Source organism: Carassius auratus, chromosome 48 (assembly GCF_003368295.1).
Source record: "Carassius auratus strain Wakin chromosome 48, ASM336829v1, whole genome shotgun sequence".
NCBI lineage: Eukaryota > Metazoa > Chordata > Actinopteri > Cypriniformes > Cyprinidae > Carassius > Carassius auratus.
The window spans coordinates 5,476,442-5,499,669 of record NC_039290.1 but is presented as its reverse complement, the minus strand read 5'-3'; the positions used below and the strand labels follow the sequence as shown (position 1 = coordinate 5,499,669).

At 35.0% G+C, this 23,228-nt stretch overlaps 2 protein-coding genes across 4 annotated transcripts; both read right to left on the bottom strand.

Moving 5' to 3' along the window:
* Window positions 1-52: 52 nt before the first annotated feature.
* LOC113065613 (CD63 antigen-like) lies at window positions 53-11,157 on the bottom strand. Of its 2 annotated transcripts, XM_026237022.1 has the most exons (9): window positions 10,976-11,128; window positions 10,677-10,743; window positions 8,136-8,219; window positions 2,651-2,833; window positions 1,530-1,604; window positions 1,351-1,443; window positions 878-1,024; window positions 586-669; window positions 53-481 (listed from the first exon to the last, which is right to left on the bottom strand). In XM_026237022.1, exons 3-9 carry the CDS (start codon window positions 8,199-8,201, stop codon window positions 416-418), a joined length of 714 nt encoding a protein of 237 aa, XP_026092807.1. In that variant the 5' UTR covers window positions 8,202-8,219; window positions 10,677-10,743; window positions 10,976-11,128; the 3' UTR covers window positions 53-415. The 2 variants fall into 2 exon arrangements, with proteins under 2 accessions (XP_026092807.1, XP_026092806.1); XM_026237021.1 differs by lacking the exon at window positions 10,677-10,743 and having other exon boundaries at window positions 10,976-11,157.
* Window positions 11,158-12,499: 1,342 nt separating this feature from the next.
* Window positions 12,500-21,293, bottom strand: LOC113065611 (myosin light chain kinase 3). Of its 2 annotated transcripts, none has more exons than XM_026237017.1 (16): window positions 21,214-21,293; window positions 20,223-20,499; window positions 19,803-19,888; window positions 19,346-19,415; window positions 18,282-19,029; window positions 17,860-18,053; window positions 17,223-17,331; window positions 16,996-17,089; window positions 15,112-15,221; window positions 14,878-15,019; window positions 14,653-14,723; window positions 14,291-14,419; window positions 13,818-13,889; window positions 13,588-13,668; window positions 12,857-12,989; window positions 12,500-12,749 (listed from the first exon to the last, which is right to left on the bottom strand). In XM_026237017.1, exons 2-16 carry the CDS (start codon window positions 20,482-20,484, stop codon window positions 12,657-12,659), a joined length of 2,394 nt encoding a protein of 797 aa, XP_026092802.1. In that variant the 5' UTR covers window positions 20,485-20,499; window positions 21,214-21,293; the 3' UTR covers window positions 12,500-12,656. The 2 variants fall into 2 exon arrangements, with proteins under 2 accessions (XP_026092802.1, XP_026092803.1); XM_026237018.1 differs by having other exon boundaries at window positions 20,223-20,494; window positions 21,214-21,289.
* Window positions 21,294-23,228: the final 1,935 nt, after the last annotated feature.

Here is a 23,228-nt window from a genome sequence, read left to right as displayed (position 1 = left end):
CTGAACATATGCCAAATATAACCATTTGGAATAAAAGCTCATTGGTCTTGAAACATTTTCATTCTGAATATTTATTCTGCTAACAATAGTTGTTCATGCACAGTCATTTGTGAATTGCGTTTTGAGGCGTTTTGTGCCTTTGTTTAAAATATGTTTTAAATCAGAAGGTTTACAGCCTTTAAAAATTCTGGAGATATAGTGTATTCCCTAATATAATCCCCTAATATAAGTTCTATAATGCAGCATATACTCATTTTAATTAAATGTATTATTTATTTTTGAGATCTCAAAACAACACAAAGAATATTGCTCCTTGTTCCTGACCTATCAAATAAGAAACAGTTTTCTGGAGCACTGGGCTGTTTGGTCAGTGATATGCTTAATGAGTTTTGTCAGATTCTGTAACTAGATGCGATCACATGACCTCATACCCACTGCGGATGGCTCGCATCAGAATGCAGGACAACACAATGCCTGTGATCTACAAAAAAAACAAACATATGTATTGGTTAGAGTACAAAGAAGAGAAGGTTGCAATGACTTTTTATGCACATATAATAGAAAAACGAATCTTGAAGGTCTTACCTGCACAAGTCCAATGACCAGAGCTGGCACAGAGATATACAGGATGATTTGCTTTAGAAACTTATCCATAATGGGCTGACATCCCTGTGTGAATCAATCACATAAACAAAATCTAAGTGCTTATAGCACATCCCACATATTCTGTCCAATAAACAATCTGAACTAGTCTTATTTAAAAAAAGAACATTTAAAAACTCTACATTTTCTATTTAAGCTATGAGGACACAGTTACTTTTTTTGTAGAACTTCTTTATAAAAATGCCACAGTAACGAAAAAAGAAAGGTTTCTTACAACCGTGTAGATTTTTCTGGTGTCTCGGATAGCTCCTTCACCACAATCCTTAGTGATGTTTTTACAACAGGAGTCTGGGACTGAATCGGGAGCCAAAAATTTTGAGTTCAGCCAATCAAGAGACGAGTTTTGTCCACAGCACTTTTGCTGAAAGAAAGACATTACAATTTCAACTTACACATTATCTGGTCTTTTTGTAAATTATATATATATGTGTGTGTGTGTGTGTGTGTGTGTGTGTGTGTGTGCGTGCATGCGTGTGTGCGTGTGAAAAAAAAAGTGCAGTACACGGTCTAAAGTGATTTTAACCACATAACAGCACAAGAGGAAGCAGGATGTCAGTTTAGCATCAACAGATGGCACCAAGCAAAAATAATGGGAGAAACTCATGTGAAAATGGACACCGGAGCAGGATCACAGGTCTTGTTTGGACAAGCAGCACATCCAAAAAGTGAGAGTTTGGGTTTACTAACCTCTTGCTGTATCTCATCAATGATTTGACGATTTTCTGTTTCATTGTATCCTGCGATCAGGATGTCAAAGCGTTCATGCAGTAGACCATTCAGCTGCAGAGAAAGATAAATTATTATGAGACAAATGGCACTAGGAAATACATTAATAAAAATGAAGTGCCCATGAGAAGAGTGCTCACCTTCCCCCATAGGACATATCCAGCGATGGCGGCTCCGATTTCAATGATGATGATGAGGGACAGAAGAACAGTGAACTAGGAAAGAATAAATAAAGGTGAAGAAATTCAAGGAATAGCGTTTCAAAGAGTTTAATGATTTTCTTGAGAGAGGGTAGGTGCTATACAATGGCATATTCTGAGGCACCAGTTCATTCTAACTTTGTTATCCATTTTAGTGAAATATGCAGTTAGTTACACATCTATTCTTCCAATTATGTGTTATGTCAAAAGGAGTCTGGATTTATCTGTTGGCCGTTAGTAAATAATCAAAAGCATCAGCATCAATTTAGTGGAAATAAAACCTAGATGTAGTTTTCCTTCTCTGATGACATCAGATTCACAGTATGATCAGAATATGCTTAACCATTCTCTTCCAACCATTAGTTTACTGCAAGCGAGAAATGGAGAGGAGGTGCAGTCAAATAAAACCCCAACCTATTTTATGTTTATCATTAATCTGTATTTTCGTTTGTGAATTAAACGTATTTATTTATTGCTTCAATACTGGGTTTTTTTTATTTATTATTATTATTAGTAGTATTATTTCTTGTTCCAGATTATTTTTATATACAATTCCCAAATCTGTCATGTTATTCTATTTGCATATTTAAATATATAACATGTAATGGAATATTTCAATAATTAAATTAGATAACAAACAATAGATAAATCTTTGAAAATATAGCAATATAGTATTTTTCTCACTTTTCAACTCAAATTTATGATCTCCGACTGCTGCATGAGGTTAAATAAGATGAAAACAAATTAAAACCAAAATGCATGGATTTCAGAACTAATTCCTGATTACAAATTTGGAAGCAACAAAGGTAAAAATGCCTTGTAATACTTAGTGACTAAGCCTTTGTTTACAAGGAGCTTGTGAACTAATAGGTACAAGTTAAGAATAAATGGTGCAAACAAAATGTATCCCCTTGTGCAAGCAGCTGAAGTGACCGTAAACACTTAAACGATTTCCTTTATCTTAGTGAAACTGTCTGAACAACCATTAGTTTACATTTATTGGAAAACCTGAATCTCATTTTATGCACTAGAACACAAATATTTTCCTCACACATCCCTACCATGGTCATCATGTACTGATTCTCCTTCCATGCACCACAGCAGCCAAAGAATGCAATGAAGAAGATGATGGATCCCACCACTATCAGCAATATAGGAGACCCCAAGTATCCTTTGATGATGGCTGAGGTGTCGATAGACAATTTAGTCAATACCCCAATAATTATTAAGGCCAGGCCACACAGCTAGGGATAAGAGACAGAGAGAAGTGTGAAAAACAGTAGTTGTATAGTTGTAAAATTGAGAAAACAGAAGAACGATGATCAAAAAGAAACACAAAAAGAGGACCAGGAGACTTGAGACAGAAGCCATATGTCATATCGTGTATGCATTCTCAGAGTCAAATGAAATAAAAGTACCAATTCTCATCTTAGTCTATTTTGTCATTTAACTATCTTTTAATTTGGAATAAATAATTCATGTTAACTAGGTTTTATTCGAGTGTTGGTTTCCACTAAAGATGTAAAGAACAGAAATTGTACCTTAACTTATTGCATTAGCATTAAAGAGAAAAACAAAAAAGGGAGCTGTAACTAGGTGTGGGTAAGATATTGTAACAAATCTTTGTAACTACCAGTACACTAACTTGCCATTTGCACTGGCTTTAAATATCAATTCAGGATGAATCCTGCTGAGTGAAAAGATATACACTGAAATTGTCAGGAGTGTCTATTATTACATTAAAAAACACATTATATGTTTTAAATAAGGAGTTTAATTCTCTTATTATCAGCCCATATTATTGAGGGCTGCACAATATTGAAAAAAAAGACATTGCGATATTTTATTTTTCTGCGATATATAATGCGATATGAAATCGAATTTTTTCTTACAAACAAAAATGGGGTGAGCACACTTACATTCTCATTTTAAATTATTTAAAAATCAGAGTATTATTTAAATGAGTTAATTATTTGTTTGTAACTTTAGGATATGGTTTGAACTGTTAACATATTAACTAACATTAACTTACCACGAGTAATACTTTTGTTACTACATTTATTCATCTTTGTTTATCTTAGTTTATAAAAACTAGAGCCCGACCGATATATCGGCTTATTGCATTTAAATCGGCATCGGCGAAACATGAGTAACAGTTTCATGTTTCACTCATGTTATGAGTGTTGCATAGTTTGCCCACCAGAGGGAGCTCCGCAGTTGCAGAGAGTCTGCAACTCCACTATAGAAGAAAGCGATCAGCCAAGCCACAGAAATGTACTGTTTTGATGGTAAGTCTGTCTGTCGTTCGTCATGAGAGATGATTTAGTTCATACACTGTATATAAAAACGGTGTGGTAGTTCTAGCTAACGGTCCTATCATTATCACTTTTAAATATTCTGTAACATCACTTACGGCCGCTAATGCATTGCTATATTAGATTCGCCACAAAGCTAATATCATGTTTAACAGTGGAAGAGCGCTAATGTTAATAAGAGGTCAAACTATAACTTTAGCTTTTATCTTATTCTAAATATATCTGCAGTGTTTCCCACATAATGACCGCGTAAGGGGCAGTTCACATATCGCGCCTAAAAACGCGTGGAAAACGCTAGGCGCGCCGCTTTTTCCTTCTCCAAAGCGCTCGGGCAGAAGCGCTCCTGAGGCGTCTGCCTTTGCTATGCAACCATGACGTGCTCTCTCCATGAAGACGGGGAAATTTCAGCAAAGCATAAATGGATTTGCAGCACTAAAAATCGCTCGCAGTAGCTCTGCTACTAAATTTATTTCAAAATGGCAATCCATATACAGCTATGAACAGCTGTTCCTTCATCTTGGCTCAGTTTTCAACGTTGTTACGGGAAAGGATGAACCTGATTGGTTAGTTCTTGTCACATGACCCGCGGTGCGCTTGCAGCATTCTGAAAAGTTGAGACGTTTTTAACTCAATGCGTTGCGGACGCGCCTGGAAAAAACGGGCGCGTCGCTTCCCTGCACAAAGAGAAGAGAAGATATACAGGTCCGTTGTGAGTGTGTCTGTGAGAGCAAATATATTGTAGTTACAGTAACTACAGTAGGTGCGTCAGAAATGATTAAACCAGAGGGGACATGTAAGTAGGTAATATGTCATACCTATATATATATATATATATATATATATATATATATATATATATATATATATATATATATATATATATATACATATATATATATTTTTTTCATTTTTGCCTATGTAGGAGATCCCTGTCTATTATAATTCTAATTCTAATTATGACATGAGTAATGATAAATGGTGATATTATTAATACACATGCTTATTCTTTCTCTGTCTCTCTTTCTGCCCTACAGATACTTGAAAAAGGTGAATGCTGTAGCAGCAAAGTGTGCGACTACTTCTGCAAATACTTTAACTTAGTATTATAATTTATTTACAGTACACACACAGACTGTTAAAACCAGCTTCAACTGGAAGAAAATAAAAGTGTTAAATGTTTAAAAACATTTTTGATCATTAAAAATTATATACTTTTGATGTGCAATTGTTTAGTCATTGAGACCGTAATCTAAGGCTTTTTTTTTTTGTAACATAAATCCCTTGTGGAAAATGGTTTATACAGCCCACATACATAGAACAGGCAGATATTTTGCTATTGAATGTTGTGTAAGTGCAGTTTATAGGAAATGGGTCTAATATCCAGTTTATTTTCAAAATCAAAATATCGGCTTATAAATTGGCTCATTTTGAGTTAATATCGGCATCGGCCCTCAAAAATCCAAATGTTACTTCACAGTGCATTAACTATGTTAACAAATACTGTACAACTTTTGATTTCAACAGAAGGCTGGATAGGTCAGTTGTTTAAACCATTCATTAAATTTAATCGTTAGTTCGCGAATCAGACGTTGTGTAATGAACTCTGCAGTTTAGGATATCGCACAAGATTTGACAACACAGAAAACATGTCATCACTGGATAGTTTGCGATGTACGAATCCACGATAGTCACATTGCGATATCAATGCTTAAACGACACATCGTGCAGCCCTACAAGTTACCCTTTGGCATTCTTTCACAGAATGTGTCACGTTGATCAGCCACATGATGCCATCACAAATAGGAAGATCAATCACATGACTGAAACTGAACTTTTATATCTCACTTCCACTGAGACATATAAGAGACTATTACATTCCCAGCACAAAACTAAGTTTTATTATTTTCATTTTGTTGCTCCAAATCAAACACAATTGCAATTCTCAATATCACTGGGATTGTTTACAGGAAATGTACCCAATATGAAATTAAAATAATCTTAAATTAACAGAAGTAGAAAGGTTTCATTATTATTTGAAAAACAATTAAATGGTAACTGAAACACAGCAGATCCCTTGTTTTAGTGCTTTTTAACATTACAGTTGAGAAACTCCATGTGATATAATGTCCTATTCAGATGCCACAAAATTTCCCTTGGAAAGTTACATTAGTTCCCACACATGCAGTTTTTAAATCAATCTGAACTATAAACATTTTTATGATTGTGGTAATATAATATATTTTCAAACATTTCTCATTTACTTTGATGTTCACTGAATCCCATAACTAAAGTCATATTTCTTGTGTCACAAATCATTTATTTAAATTATAAAAGGTGAGTAAACAGATAGTAGTTCAATTACTTGTGGGATATACTGGAATAAAAAGAGATTGAAATTTAAACTTAAAACAAAAATAAGATGAGGTGAATCCAGAAATTGCTCTGAATGGTCAACGCAGTAGCAAAATCTAGGTAGATTCCTTAAATAATTCTGTCTGTTCAAACTGATATTAGTATTTTTTTGTGATCATAGGAAGCATAGATGATATAGGTGCAAAAATTAGCTGGTGGCCTTGAGCACTTCCCAATCAGAGTATATATGAAAAACAAGCTGTAAGCTCATACATATCCAGTAGCAACTATGCTATACATACAAAAAAACACCCATGCTCATGAATGATTGGTCATTGAAAGCTCAACAGCAAAATTTGATTTACATGCTAACACTAAATGACTGTATTCCTGTAATCTGACAAAAACAGGAAACATTCCTGAACGTTGTGAAATTTTTTGGACCTTACACTCTGAATCACTATAACAGGAAACTTATTTTGTTCTCCACTGGGATTTTTTACTGGCAAAACTGTGTCATCATAGTTACTATGAACTCCTATCACTTTTTTTTTGAGAGGGGGAGGAAAAATTGTGAAACACCACAAGACGTAAGACGTTGAGAAGTACAGAAAAAAATGTCTACATTATTTTTCCTTTTAAAGGAAAACGCCACAGTTTTTCCATATTCCTCAATGTTCTTCCCTTAAATTAGAAGAGTTGATATATTCCTCTTCCGTCTCAGTGTGGGCACTCTATCTCTGTAGTGCTCGATGCCACTATGCTAGTGTTTAACTTAGCAACATTCAACATTCATTCCTTAGGACCCTAACAGGGAACTGAATTTAGAAGCCACCAAACAATTCCATGTTTTCCCTTTTTAAAGCATTAGTAAAGTATTAGTAAGTTACATTAGTAGTTGCACGAGTAAGTACGTTAACACAGAATAAACAGTGGCGATTTCCTAAGCTGATAAAAATGATGACTATAAGGTATGGCGGAAGAGCACTTGGCAGCACTTCGACCTCGGCGCAGTAATATCATCATATGATATTACTGCGCTGAGGTCGAAGTGCTCTTCCCGCCATACATTATAGTTATCATTTTTTATCCGCTTATAAAATCGCCACCATACTTACTTGTGTAACTACTCATGTAACCGTCTTAAAATCGGGAAAACATGGAATTGTTTGGTGGCTTCTAAATTCATCCCTGTTTGGATCCTAAGGAATGAATGTTGCTAAGTAAAACACTAGCATAGTGACGATGCACGCTACAGCGATTGAGTGCACACACTGTCGTCTAATTTGAGGCAAGAACATAAAGGATTATGGAAAAACAGTGGCGTTTTCCTTTTAAGCCACGCACTAAACTGAAGTCAATGTGAGACGGCATGAATTGTAAAAAGGCAAGGTTAGGAAAGCGTTTTGTATAAATCTTTCACAATTAAGCCTCCAGGTAATATTGGGGAAGACGTCTAACCTAATGGTTAGAGGGTTGGACTCCCAATCGAAGGGTTGTGGGTTCTAGTCTTGGGCCGGACGGAATTGTGGGTGGGGGGAGTGCATGTACAGTTCTCTCTCCAGCTTCAATACCACGACTTAGGTGCCCTTGAGCAAGGCATCGAACCCCAAACTGCTCTCCGGGCGCCGCAGCATAAATGGCTGCCCACTGCTCCGGGTGTGTGTGTGTGTGTGTGTTCACTGCTCTGTGTGTGTGCATTTCGGATGGGTTAAATGCAGAGCACAAATTCTGAGTATGTGTCACCATACTTGGCTGAATGTCACTTCACTTTCACTTTCAATAAGCCAAAGACAGTTCAGAAAAATGGGCCAGCAGTTATAACATGTTCTAGCTCATGCAAAATATGATGTGAAATAATACATTATTTGTTACTCACCCAGAAGATGAAATTAAAGAAAAAGAGCAGGTATTTGATACATTTCGCTCCTCCTTCTACAGCCATGATGACTTTTAATTAGATCTTGAGAGAGAAAAAAAGGGAAGGTAAATACACATAAATGAAAGTAAGTGACCACACCCACTGCTCTAATAATTAACTGTATATTACTGAAAGTCAAATATCCTATTCAAGCCACTGGAAGAAAATTACAAAAACTAAAATAATGTCAAAGGGCAAGAATATGTAAAGATGAAATGTGATGATTGAGCTATGACTGAAAATGACAATTGTATAGATGCCTATAAACATTCAATAAATCAGATTCTTTCCTCCCAACATTTTCCAGGGTGGACATGTAATGCTTGACCTCATGACTAACATCACAAAATAACTTGAAATAACACAAAGATTATTTTTCTGAGTGGCTGATGTCTCATCCAGTGTGTGAAGTCAGTTTTTACAGGACAGAGTATCACTGGACAGTATCTCAAGAGACAAAAAAAAAAGATTAAATACATATTTATATATTTATATGGAAACGTGAAAAACTTTTGTGACAGATGTGCCGTTTCTACAAATACTTTATAAATAAAATGTGGGTTTTGGATCCTAAGCCCCATAGTCCCCATTCTCTTTACCCTGAACAAAATCAATGTAATCAGGTAAAAATTAACATTAGAAATGCTAAAACTGCTGACTTGTCTTGAGTAACAAGGAACAAAGTAAAACCATGACAAAGGTCCAACTTAGTACTTCATCTGACTGCAGTCATGAGATTAATAGTTAGAGTTTAGTTTGTGGTTTTAAAGGAAGTGTGAAGGTTTCCTGTCGATTTTTTTTTCAAGGCTACACGATCTTTAACTCACTCAGTAAACGTACTACAGAGGTCCCCTGTAGGAGAAAAAAAAACAATCCAATGCCGATGGTTTCGCAATCCATCCCCTCAGTTTATAAACCGTATTTACGAATTCTTAAACTTCATTCATACGTTAACATACAGTTTTATTGAAAATTATTGTGTGGAATATGCCTATAGCAAAGTGTATTAAATAATTGTCCATCGATTGTAGTATGAGGTGGAATACAACGATTTAATAAGAAAGATGTGAATCAAAATATTGTTTAATTTGTGATAATCTTAGCACTTAATTATTATTGTATCATAAACCTGGCATTGTAACTGAATTTGTCCCTCCTTTGTAAGTCGTTTTGGATAAAAACTTCTTATGCATAGCCTCTATAATAATAGATAATAATACTAAAAAAATAAATGTTATTTTTATTATTATTATTTTAATTTATAGGCTAACTATATGAGTGCACTTAAGACAGTAAAATGTTTGTCATAAAATAATTAATGAATGCTTTATTTTTAAATAACCTTTTACAGTTTTGGAAATGTGTACTATTCTTCGTATCATGAAGACTTATTTTGGTGATTATATTATACTAAGCTTTTCCCCCCAGAGTTACAAATTACATTCTTCACCGTTAATGTTATTAAATAATTAGGCCTAATATAACATTGCATTCAGTTAGAGAGAAAAGAAAGGACAATGTAACAGGCACATTATTTGTTTTGTATTGCTTTTTACCTTCTTCTCTCGAAACTCTATCCTTTTTTTTTCGAAAATTCAAGGAATTTTCTATTCTTTTTAGCGTTTATTTTAGGCTATAAAACACAGGCGGTGGTGTTTTGTCCTATTGGTGAATAATTAGATTAGATTAGATTAGATTCAACTTTATTGTCATTGTAAATTACAAGGCAACGAAATGCAGTTAGCATCTAACCTGAAGTGCAAGAAGCAGTAAGTACACAATATACAAGGTCTACAATATGTTACAAATGTACAATAAATATACAGATTTAAGAAAGTATTATGGACATAATTTACAGATTTTAAATACTATTAGCATGATATACAGATAGGTGTCCTATGAACATACTATACAGATGCATTGTGTAAAAGTGTATGTACTTCATAGGCAAAAACTATGAACATATGAACATCATTTACACTAGTGCAATGGACAGTAGTGCATGGAAAATATGTCAGTGTGCAAATGGATTACTCGGTTTTCAGGGATTAACCGGGTTATTTTGACGTATTATGAATTTGTGTGTACGGTTTATTAATCCGTGGGCACGATTTGTTAAACCTAGGGAACAGTTTAAAACTTCCTGAGTACGGTTTATAAACTGAAGGGACGGATTGTTTTTTTGTTGTTGTTGTTAGTTTGTTTATTTTTCCTACAGGGGACCTCCCAGGCTCCGTAGTAGTTGTAAATAAATAAATAGATAGATAGATAGATAGATAAATAAATAAATAAATAAATAAATAAATAAAGTTTGCGATTACGAAAGTTTACGACACTCAACTGTAGTTCTTGTTCCTTATAATCCCCATCCTCATGTGTTACACAAACAAACGCCTATTTCTTAACTCCCAGCTTCCAGTTCGAAACTTGTAGAAGGTTTAACATTAAAGTATTTAAATCTGATTAAAACAGAGTTCAAATGTTCAAAAAGAAACCCACCAATGTGTCGGAAGTTTGGAAGACTTTTCAGGCCTCGCTTTTTCCGAGAGGACTGATGAAATTCAAACTACGACACACGAAAATCGCAGAGGAGAAGAAATAATGTTACTATTCACTGGGATAACTAACTTACATACGCGTGGAATTTCGAGGATTTCTCGTAATATTAAATGACTAAAGAAAACAAAAAATCAGTTCTCCTTATAAACAAAGAGAAAGTGTGGCATTCGTTTCAGTCTGGAGAATAATGTTACTTCAGAAGACGTCACATGTTATATAACAGAAATAAAAACGCGTACCTCTGGTTAAAATGTCAAGTCCCGCGTGTAGGAAACCTGTAGAGTAAAAAATTGGATGCTGCCTGTCCGTCCAAGCAACAGTACACACGAATTTAAGAAGTCGAGTGTTGGATTGTGTAAATGTGACCCCTCCTATAAGTGTACCCCAGCCCTCACTGCAGAAGAAAAGGCTGAGCCCAGGACAGAAATCATCTATATCTACTCTAAGCCTTTCTTTCTTATTTCAATGGACTAAAACTGTTATGGTTAACAGATATTGTCAACAACAATACAAGCGTCACATTTTAAAGGTGCACTCAGTATTTTTAAAATTAAAAAGTTTTTACACAAAGAAGTGAACAGCACTTATAATAAGGATGTGCACAATAGCATCGTACAATCACTAAATACAATTGTACATGAAGAGGTTGTCCCCTCATGAGCTCAACCATGTTAACATCACATGGTCAAGTTATAAATAATAATAATAGTTATGAATAATATATTAATAGTTATATAAATAATACTTAATAATAATAAATATTATATATTTATAATACATTCATCCATATGTAGCTACATTAGATAAACGATATATATATACGTGCATGCACACACATACAAATTCAGGGTTTCACACCAATACATTTAAGTGTTAAGTCTAAAACCAGTGAGACGGAAATAGTTAAACATAAATAAAGATGACTCAAAGTTTATATTTTAATTTTAATTTTTTGACATCATATGACTAAAAGAATATACAAAACCCTAACCATTGGGGCTTTGACTTTTGTGTCTGTTTTTGTATTGTTTATAAGTTCTTAATAAAAATTCAAGAAACATGACCAGTCCATATCACTAATAAATGTTTTAAGGAGTAATGCTGTTTGCTATAATTACAGTTAATATGAGATCATTTTATTACAGTCTTACTCATATCATTTGACATATTAAAGACATCAGCAAAGATTAGAAATCATTTAGCTTCTTGTTTCCCGTTACACATTCACGCCCTTGTAATAATTTATTGCAGCATTGTCAGCTCAGCATGATTGAAATAAAATGACTGCATGACAGTCATGCTGATAACATCATCAGCAATGATGCAATTTTAATTCCAGGGAAATTCCACTAACATTTGCTCAAGTTCCCTTTTAAGATCCATTTTGTAACTTTTTCCTGTTTTAAAATGCTAAAGGGGGCGGCTTGATCTCATTTTATGTTTAAGTCTGATGAATAATAATAATAAAAAAATATTGCTCTGCAAAGTTGAAAAGAAAATTGCTAATGAGTATAATGTATATATATATTCCGTGCATGTTTAGGATAAAACTGATTCAACGATCACACCACTGGTCTTCGTCTATACACCATCAATATATAAATAGAAGAGTAACTACTTTTTTTAATTCTTTTTTTGACTCATCCACATGCTTTTTCAATTAGAATAACATTTTGACAAAAAAATAAAATAATTTAATGAATCCTTGAAAAACACCAGAGTTTTTAACAATGTGATGGCAAAAGCAAATAAAAGAGAAACAGTCCCTTTGTACATCAGTTTTATTGCATGTTACAGATGCATGTGAATAATTATATTGGCAGCCAGTGAGTATTTAATTTAGAAAGGTGGGTGGCAAATACAGCACAGCAATACAAAAACATGATCTGCATATTATAAAAGCACACATAGTGAGCACAGTCAGTATGACGTCTCTGACGCAAGCGCAGTTAGGGAACCTGAACTTCCGATCTTCTTAAACCTATTGGCTGCAGCAACAGCTATGTAGTTTTTCTGCAAAAAAGAGACAGGTGAAAGAGGATAGAGGAGAAATTAAGTGAGTAAGAAAGCATTTAGTATCTCAAGTGTTAAGAAAGTGGTAATTCATTGTGTGTTCTCACCTTCCACATTCGTCTGGCCATATACTTCTTGAGAAGAACTTGAGACTTGAGCACAATGTTGGTGCTCTTGGCTTTCTCAGTGATGTTGTTAAGCCACGGGTGTTTGAGACACTGTGTAGCACTCAGACGACCACTGTTAAAAAAGGACTTGGAATAAACACCACAAGTTGTATGAAGTACTTTTATTGTGTTTTTATGGTGTTTCACATCTTTTTTTAGAGCTTGACTGCCACTAGCTTTCATTGTATAGAAATGTGCAGCTCAGGCATTCTGTTAAGCATCTTCTTTTGTGTTACACAGAACATTCTTATATATAGCTGACCCCAAATTTTGCTTTAGAAACTTTAGTGCATCCAAGATGTATGAGTTTCTTCCTCAAGAAAAGAGTTGGAGAAAAGTAGCATTACATCACTTGCTCACCAATGGTTCATATAGAGTGGTCTGATGTTTTTATCAGCTGTTCAGACTCTCACAGCAACCATTCACTGCAGAAGATCCATTGGTTAGCAAGTGATGTAATGCGACATTTCTCCAAATCTGTTCTAATGAAAAAAAACTAAAAAAAAAATCTTGGATGGCCTAGGGGGCAAAATTTAAGCACATTTTAAATTTTGGGTAAACTATTCCTTTACATGTTTTTGGAGTGTCAAAAGAATGTCATTTTAAGATAAATTATCATATTGAGATTAAATTAGTATTAGTCTCTTGAATTTCAGTCTTTTCAATCTCACCTTCTTTCTCTGATCAGCAAGTTGGAGACGAAGTCCCTAGCCTCAGCAGACACATGCTCAAATGCATCCTCATCAAAGTACCTACACACATCCAACAGGGGGCGATATTTACAGAAGATTCCATTTTAAAACGTTCTTTAGATTTGATGATTTCTATAAAGGTATTTCAGTGCTTGTTTGTAATTAGTCCATGTTCTGTTGTGTATAGAATCAATATAACAGTGACCTACCAGTTGCCCATAAGCACATTGTTGAGGGTCTGGCTGTCATCATCGCCCAGAAAAGGAGAGAGGCCACTTAAGCTAGAATAACAGAAATTGAATGTGATTTTAATTGTTTCTCCAGTTCAACATGAAGCTAACAGGTTTGCACAAGTTTCTTTTACTGTTTTGGCGGTGACACAGAATACTGCATAACACTGGTATTGCTTTAGTTAGACTAAGCAGTTGACCGAGTGACCCTGGATTCTGTTTTACTGCCTTGTTTGATATTTTTGGATTCACTCCCAGTACCTTCACTGGACATCACATCTGTTAGCTAATCTTTGTAAATAATTTGTATGAAATCGCTTATTAAAAAATAATAGAATTTGTTTTCATTGCCGACTTATGTATCTTTTGGAGTGGTACAGCGAATTTTAAATTGGCTCAAATTATTGTGTAATTGTGAATTACATGTTCTGGTGTGTGTTAATGTGATTTACAGCATGTATGTGACAACTCCCAAAGTCCACATATCTGTAGGGAAGGAGACAAAATCGAAGTTCACCACCTCCGGAGCTAAGAATTCAGGCGTTCCGAATGAAACTTTGAGCTTCTCTCGTGGTTTATATCTGAAGAGAGACATGGAGAAGAGTCAATTGAACCATAAAAATAAGCCTTGGCTATAATATTTGAACTCTCAGAGGATTAACACATTCAAAAATACACAGTGGTCATGGAAAGGTATGTAAGGCAAATGTCATGCCCAATAAAAATGGCTGATGACAACACTAATCTTGATTTGAACTCATAATCATGTATGGATAAGTACAATACAATAGTAGTGTACAAGTATAAATCCCACCTCCTCGCTAGTCCAAAGTCAATAATTTTCACCTGATGGCTAGAGCGATTCACAAGTAGAATGTTCTCCGGCTGAAAAAGGTGATAAACTGTTACATGTTCCCCTCTGACATTCCAGTTTCCATAAGGTTTATGCTATAATCTCACTGAATCCCTTGAGAAAAGAACAAAATCACTAGCCTAAATCTGACAGAACAAAGGGACTCCTTTTTGTTTCATCTGTCACCTTGAGGTCCAGGTGAAGTACATACATCTGGTGCATGTACTGGACACCCTCACAGATCTGTTTCACAAAAACCATGGCATCCACCTCAGTCAGCGGACAGCTCTCATCCACAATTCTCTCGAACAACTCACCTCCCTCCACACTGAATAAAAAAAAAAAGAGTAGTCATTTCATCTGCCATGTTGCACTTTAGCCAGTTGTGTTTTATTGCTTCATAAGGATCTCACTACTCACTACTCCAGGATCAGCACCACTTGATTCTTGACCTCAAAGGCTTCATAAAGTTGGAGGATGTTTGGGTGACTTAGCTGGTTCATGACTTGGATCTCATTTAGTGCCATATCCTGCAAAACAACATGAACAACCTTGAGAAATTCATAATTTGTGAACTCTTTTGTTCTTGTGACATTGAAGGCATGCATGCATGCACACACACACGCACGCACACACACACACACACACACATACACAGAGGGCAGCCATTTATGCTGCGGCGCCCGGGGAGCAGTTGGGGGTTCGACACCTTGCTCAAGGGCACCTAAGTCGAGGTATTGAAGGTGGAGAGAGAACTGTACATGCACTCCCATCCGGCCCGAGACTAGAACCCACAACCCTTCGATTTGGAGTCCAACCCTCTAACCATTAGGCCACGACTTCCCCTTAAATACACAGCCTTGGTGAGCATAATAGACCGCTTCCGAAAACATCTAAAAATATTTACCCTTATGAAAAAGAAATGTGCTATTAGTATACTTCTTTTAAACTAAAAATAGGAAAGTATGCTTTTAGTTTACTTTTTATGTACTTCTCAATGTACTCTTCATAAATATACTTAAAATGACATTTAAGTATTCTTGACTTATACGTCCAAAAATTCTAAATATATTTGAGCTATACTCCTAGAATCCGTGTTTTCATTGTTATACAGTAGAGGGCGCTAGTACACATCTTCTGTACAGAATTTCCTAAAAAACACAATTGAAGAAGAAAAAGAAACAACAGATACTAACCTATCTAATCTAACAGGATCATCTTACATAAAACAGCATCAAACAGCATTTAACGTTATGAAATAAAATGTTGACAGATGAAGAGGTAATAATTACAGTCAAGCTTAGGGGTGTTGATCGACTCCATCTACGTTTTAATTATCATTCTGAATCCAATTCATAGTTTTGTTTTTTCAAGTTTTGTTTGAAATGTTATTTCTTCATTTTTTATGAAACACGTTAAAGTGTTAAAAAAAATAATGCAAGAAGCTTGAATAAAATGTTTTGGTTTACAAACAGATACTCTGTTCATTCTTTGGATGTTTTGTATGTTCAGATATTCATACAACAATATACAAATTAAAACCTAAATAGGGAAATTTAAAGTATGATGTAAAGTACACTTAAAGAAAACTTATGAGTATACTTGCAGTATAAAACTACTAAACTAGTAGTTTACTGAGACTATACTTCAAAGTGTACAAAGTATTTAATTGGTAAACTATCAGTATACCTATAAGTTCACTTTTAGTGTAATTGCAGTACAAACTACAAACATAGAGGTAAACTAATTGTGTACTCAAAATTTGCTAATGTTATACTTTTATATACTTTTATATACTAGAATGTGGGTCAATTTAGTCTCAATGAGTATTGAAACAGTACACTTACAAGTACTAGAACACTGATATTTGTATACTTGCTTTGTATACTTAAAAATATACTTGAACTTTACTTTAGTATACTTAGTAAAATAAACTTGAAGTATACTACTTTTTCGTAAGGGTAGCCCCAAGACCATAATCTGAACATCTATAAGACGGAAAAATGACACAAACAACTGCAATGCTGCCAAGAAGTAAAAATAATTTTGCATAGTTTAATTGTTTCTTATAGCCTAGCTCTCATAGTGTTTTTAGATTTTTTGTCACAGAAGTAAATATCCAATTCGTGTTGTATGTTTCAAATAACCTCTAGTTTTTTATGGTACTGATATGTTATATAAATAAAAACAAACCAAGGTAGCAGAGCACTAGTTTGACATGTTATGGCATTTTTATTTAAAGTGCAAATGCTTTCAGTTATATTTGTGAAGTATTAAACATACACACAGATGAGGTCTGCTTACCCTTTCTCTGGCATTTCTTGTGTTGATGATTTTAGCAGCAAGTCTCATCCCTGTCTTAGTCTCTGTACATTTGTGCACCTTGCCAAATCGACCACTGATGAAACAGATATTTAATACAGTGGTAAAACAAAAAATATCAAAGGTGCACATAATTGTAAATTATTAGACTATTAGATTCAAGTGAAATAAATGCTAGCAGTTCTAGTAAACAGAAATGATCATCTCACCCTCCCAGCACTTCTCTGGTGTGGATACTGAAGGTATCACTGGGTGGAGGGTTAGACTTCAGCGACACAAACCGGTGAGCGAAAGGTGCAGGCTGAGGCGAAACATCATCTGAAAATAGCCAAGAGGACACTTTTTACAAGTCTTTTTCAGACAACTGTATTTTTGTCTGTCTATTTAAGTGGGAGTCTTGTGTCAGCCCTCACTATGAGACATTCATGGTGTTGATATCTGATCTATAATGCTCTTCCTTTTGGGTTGGAGCAGGAACAGCTGACGGAGAGTGGATGATACAATAATGTGCCAGGGACAAAGGATTATCATATTCTAGATACTTCAGATTTCTAAAGTCAGGCTATAGGCCGCCTGTCACCTCTTTAACCTTTAAAAACTAATTCACACAAGCACTGTTCTGTCATTTGGTGGTTATTTTATTCACTTCTGAAAACAATCTACTGAAATTGTCAATTACAAGTGAACTTGATTTCCTATTAAATTATATATATATATATATATATATATATATATATATATATATATATATATATATATATATATATATATATAGTAATATTTTTTATTGGTTTTTATTTTATCAGGAACATATGATAAAAATAATTTAAAAAACAGGTCACTTACCAATAACTTTAAAACATGTTTTAGGAGGGTTGTTGCTCTTCATTTGTACTGGATTCTTGTCTGTAGCTGGAGTTATTTTAATCTGTATTCCACCTGAAATGGGGTTTGAGGCTAAAACTGCTTCGGTCCCTTTATTAGCCAGAGGTGTTGATATCGTGTGGACCAAATCTGCCTTTCCACCAGTGACCTGTAATCTGTAAAATATGACTATTTATGAATCTATATATTAATGTTAAAAAGTTTAGGGTAACTTTCTTATAGTTTTAAAGTCACTTATGCTCACAGAGGCTGCATTTATCTGACCAAAAATTGTATATTTTATTTAATTCACTGACATTTGTTACTTTATGCTTCAATCAACTCAAGCCCTGCTCCAATAATGATCAATTGCAGTTTAAATTGGGATGCATTGCTTGTTTTACCTTTGTAAGGAATTAGGGCCGCTCTGCACTTGTCTAAGTGCGAAAGCCTCTTTTGTGGCTGTAGTAACATTCAGACCCAATGTTTTTGGTGGTTTGTGGCTTGGCGGTAACAGTGTTGCATCTTGTGATGTTGTCATTTTTGTTGTAGTTGTATTTAATGATGACTTTCCAGAACTCTGCGCAGTTGCAACAGGAAGACCCAGACTTGTTTTGGGAAATGTTTGGATTGGTGTTGAATCTGGTGAAGTCAGCTTGGGAGGACTGTTGGGTACCAGTGAAGACGTACATTGAGGCATTACTGGAGCAACCAGTCCAGCTGTTTTCGGTATTGTATGAATTGGTAGGGTTACATTCACTGTTTCAGTTTGCTTCGGTCCGATTGTGTTGGGCAATACCCTAGCCTTTGTCACAGGAACAGGTGCTTTGGTGTTAAGCGGTGATGTTTTCCTGTCATCTTGGGCTTCTTTATTTGGTGGAGCAATAACAGACCTCTGGGATACCACTGAGGCAGCAATGACGGGTTTCAGTACATCATTCTCGTTTGGTGGCATGTTCTTATTTTCAGCCTTATTCATTTTCTGTGTTTGATGTTGAGATCGATCCAATCTCGGGCTTACAGTGGATGTTCCTCTTTCTCCCTTGATCTGCAATTTAGGTTCATGTTGACCTTTAACCTCTGTTGAATCTTTTTTAGGTTTATGGTCCTCTGTTCTCATTCCATTGTTTTCATTGATTTCTAACAAAATACCTGCACAAACAAAAGATAAAGTATAAGTATTTTTTGTGTGAAATATCCCCAATAAATATGCGTGAAAGTTACACTATTTACTCTTTAAATGTGTAAACCTAACATTCATAGCCAATATTTGAAAATATTGTTTTTTTTTCGTATAGCCGCTGTTGGTTCTTTAGTCAGGTGATTTATGGGTCTCCCTGTCATTCTTCAGTGTATAAATATTTAGCATGCTAACAGACCCGTCAAAAATGACTGTGACAATTATGTTGCCCCACTTCACCTTTCCAAATGATATATATATAGTGTAATGAAATTTGATTGTAGTTACCTTTCTCCAAAGGCATATTAAAGGCATGGGGCACCATACATTCTCTGTCCAAGCGAACATAGACTTCCTCCTGTCAATAAAGAGTTATAAAATACCGTCTTATAACAGGATCGTCTTATATTCGGGACAGTGTGGTATGTTATTGTCAACACTAATGGATAAATGTTTTGATTATTTTATGCATGTACACCAGTTTTGCTGTTTGCTGCTTTAAATGCTCAAGCTCTTTAAACAGTAATGAATTCTGATTGGCTGTCAATGTTTTTTCATTCATCAGCTGGGGAAAAAACTTTCCTATTCTCATACATTTTTTAAAATACAGTTATCGTTCTTGGTGCTAATGGGCCTTAAATGTCTTGTATGGCATGCTGATTAATGCAGTGACTTTGCTATAGTCTTAAGAGTTAATGGAACCGTTTAAAAGCAATTCTGGCTGATGCACTTTCTTTCCACTGACCGCAGAGGTTCGAACAGGCAGTGACTTCCGTCTCTGTAGAGCCGCTAAAGGCACAGACTCTGTCTCACACCCTCTGTCCTCTAGACCTTTCATATTCAAGAGACAGAATAGAACATTGTTTAGACACCAACTTAGTTCCAAACCTGTATGAAATTTGTGGAACACAAAAGAAGATATTTTAAAGAATGTTGATAACTAACAATTTTGGTTTCCTTTGACAAAAAAGTACTTGGAAGTCAATAGGAACCCATACTGTTTGGTTGTTAACATTCTACAAAATACTTGCACTCAGCAGGATAAAAAACAAAAGTTTGGAACAACGTGAGTAAAAAATGATGACAGAATTTTCTGAATTTTGGATGGACTATCTCTTTAAGACAGTTTAATATATCTGATTGTCGCTGCATTCTGGCTCCGTACTGTGTGCCAGATCCTCCAGAGCTGTTTTCATCTCTAAGACTTTCTTTTCAAGAGAATCCAACAATCTGGTCTGAGCTGACAACTGGCTGGTCACGGTCTCCTGCAGTGTGCTGTGCTGAACGCAGGTCCCACACATGGGGCAACTTCTCTCTGGGCTCAAGAGGAGCTGCTCCACTTTTAACCGTAAGTCATCAACCTTGGCCTCCAGGGTTGTGGGGCTGGACGGAGGCACAGGGCATTTCATAGAGCCCTTGAAAGACATTGAATGAAGGCTGTGCTAGAGAGATGGGGAATAAATAGAGGTACTGAATACAAGGTCTTTTTGAGGGCAAAATTAGAAATAGGCCAATAGATTTACACACAGAAGTAAACATCATTATTGTTACTTCCAAATTTTTAATAGAAACCCTGCTGAAATAAATCCACTTATACCATGTTGGTTTGCTGATCTTAGCTGGTTTAAGATAGTCTCCCAGCAAAACCAGCTAAAAAGAACCCAAATTAAAAAAATAAAATAATAATAATAATAATAATAAATAGATCTAACTAAGACTGGTTAAACACAAAGTTTTGCGCACACAGCTGTCAAATAACAAGGACCTTTAAGCTTTATTTAACATTAAATCAATACAATTAATATGTAATTAATAACTAAGTTAACAATATTACAATTAAATACATGACATTAAATCACTAGTATTAAAGTTATTAAATACCCTAATATTTAAATAATATTTTTAGCTGTACCACTTTTTCAGATTCATAACTTTTTCATTTAAAGTTCTGCAGTATGACAAGTGAACTTTTTTAAAAGCAGAAATATCCCATAAGTATGTTTTCTGTAACTACAGATATACACATACAGTAAGTAAAAAAAGTGGAATAGTACGGTATGAAATAAAGCATAGCTTTCCTCCAGCTTAACAGACTGTAAGATTCATCTTAATAATGTCTTCAGATTCAACTATAATTCAAAAAAATTCACACCCACCTGTAAAGATGTTTGAGCAGTTTAAGTACATGTGTTTTCCGCCAAGGGTTTGAACAGACTGTTCTCTGGTGTTTTGTGGAAGCTTGCAGAGTACCAGTCTGCCAGATTCCTCTTTTATCACTCTGTGGCCACCTCACCAGAAATAGGCAGACAAGAGGAGGGGGGCTAACAAACAGTAAACTGATAATAGAGGCACGCAGAGCTGGCCCTGCGGAGGGGGCACAAAGTCTTTCCAAGACAAAAAGAGTAGAGACAGCAGAGCAGAGCTTAACAAATGTGAGACACGTACCTCTAGTGTTCTACCATGCACTGCTAACAACAGCAGCTTTAATGGAATAAATTCTCTAATTTACATATAAATTACATATTGAAACAAGAATAAAACTTTGCATGAGAAGTATTAAGTAAAGTTACTAAAAACTATAATGTGCAAGAATTAAAGCTGCAGTAGGTAACTTTTGTACAAATATATCTTTTACATATTTGTTAAACCTGTCATTATGTCCTGACAGTAGAATATGAGACAGATAATCTGTGAAAAAATCAAGCTCCTCTGGCTCCTCCCAGTGGTCCTATTGCCATTTGCAGAAATGCATCGCTCCCGTTAAGAAACAACCAATCAGAGCTGCGGTCCCTAACTTTGTTTGTGTTCAAAATGTAGAAAAATGTATATAATAAGCGAGTACACCATGAATCAAACCAAACCGTGTTTTTAGCTTGTCCTGAATCACTAGGGTGCACCTATAATAAGTGTTTATATTCGGACTATTTTAGATTGCTTCGGGGGTACCGCGGCAGAGTAACCCAGTGCCTTTGTGCTTCTTCATAGACATAAACAGAGAGAAGTAGTTCCGGCTACGATGTTCTTCCGCAAGACGCAAGCAGTTCTGCTTATTAACCGCTAGAGCATCAAAAGTTACCAACTGCAGCTTTAAGACTGTTGAGCTATTATGGATGGCATTCCACCAAATTAAGAAAGAAATACATAGATTTAATAAGTTGAATGGTCCCGTTTAAGTTCAGCCTATAGGGAGGCGATATGACCAAAATATTATATGATAAATTTGATAATAATATAACAATACATATCTCGATATAGCTATTATTACTTTATTTGTTATTAAAATGAAGCAAATTACAAGCACAGCAGAACAAATAAATATGTTAAATAATCAAATAACTTGTAGTAAGAAATATTACAAAATTTGAATTAAGTGTATAAATAAGACACTGCATAGACTTCAGTGTATCAATCAGCAGCAGGAATACAAGGCTGCTGGCCCTTTAAGACCAATCCAATATACTGAAACACATCCGGTTTTCATTTAACACCTAAGCGACTGGCATTATAACTGTGTGTGTATTTGACCATTCAAGCACAATATAAAAGAAACATTTGTAGAAAATAACTTTCTTCTGCTATCCAATCCTTGTACCTCCTGCAGAATTTTTGTCTGTCCATGACATTTGTCCTGGAGAGACGTGACTTCTTTGCTGCCATTCTTGACACCAGGCCTTTGTCCAAAAGTCTTCGCCTCACTGTGCACACAGATGCCCTCACACCAACTTCACCAAAAATCCTTCCCATGTGTTCAATTTCTAAGAAAATTTATATTTTATTGTAATCATAATGCAAAACCTGATTTCTAACCAAAAATATCAAAACCTTGACAGAAAGTAGTCTTTTTAAATATCTAAACATATCTAAGTGTAAAACCTAATCAAATGAAGAAATTGTCTAAAAAAAAAAACAATTGGAAACCAAAAGCCTCTGTATCTATGTGAAGAATATAGGAAGCTATACAGGTAACACATTACACTTTATTTTAATGCCACCAGATGGCACAATTCTCACTTCAAAAATTTTATTTTATATTCTTTCTTTGTTTTAAATGTGAAATATTTCATTTGTTGAAAAATAATAATTCTAATGGAAAACTTATTAAAATTGTATAAATATTGCACAGCATCATAAAGTCCCCTCAAAATTCGAGAGGATCAGAAAATATTATTGA

Bases quoted from the DNA above. Each gene is read 5' to 3' on its own strand.
- LOC113065611 (XM_026237017.1), bottom strand. From the start codon at position 20,484: ATGTCTTTCAAGGGCTCTATGAAATGCCCTGTGCCTCCGTCCAGCCCC. The intron at 13,669-13,817 runs GTAGGTCACTGT...GGATGTGTGTAG, and splicing joins AATGTGCTTATGGGCAACTG to GTACTTTGATGAGGATGCAT. The intron at 12,750-12,856 runs GTGAGAACACAC...TCTTTTTTGCAG, and splicing joins TGGCCAGACGAATGTGGAAG to AAAAACTACATAGCTGTTGC.
- LOC113065613 (XM_026237021.1), bottom strand. From the start codon at position 8,201: ATGGCTGTAGAAGGAGGAGCGAAATGTATCAAATACCTGCTCTTTTTC. The intron at 1,605-2,650 runs GTAGGGATGTGT...ATTCTTTCCTAG, and splicing joins ATCAGTACATGATGACCATG to TTCACTGTTCTTCTGTCCCT. The intron at 1,444-1,529 runs GTGAGCACTCTT...CTTTCTCTGCAG, and splicing joins GATATGTCCTATGGGGGAAG to CTGAATGGTCTACTGCATGA.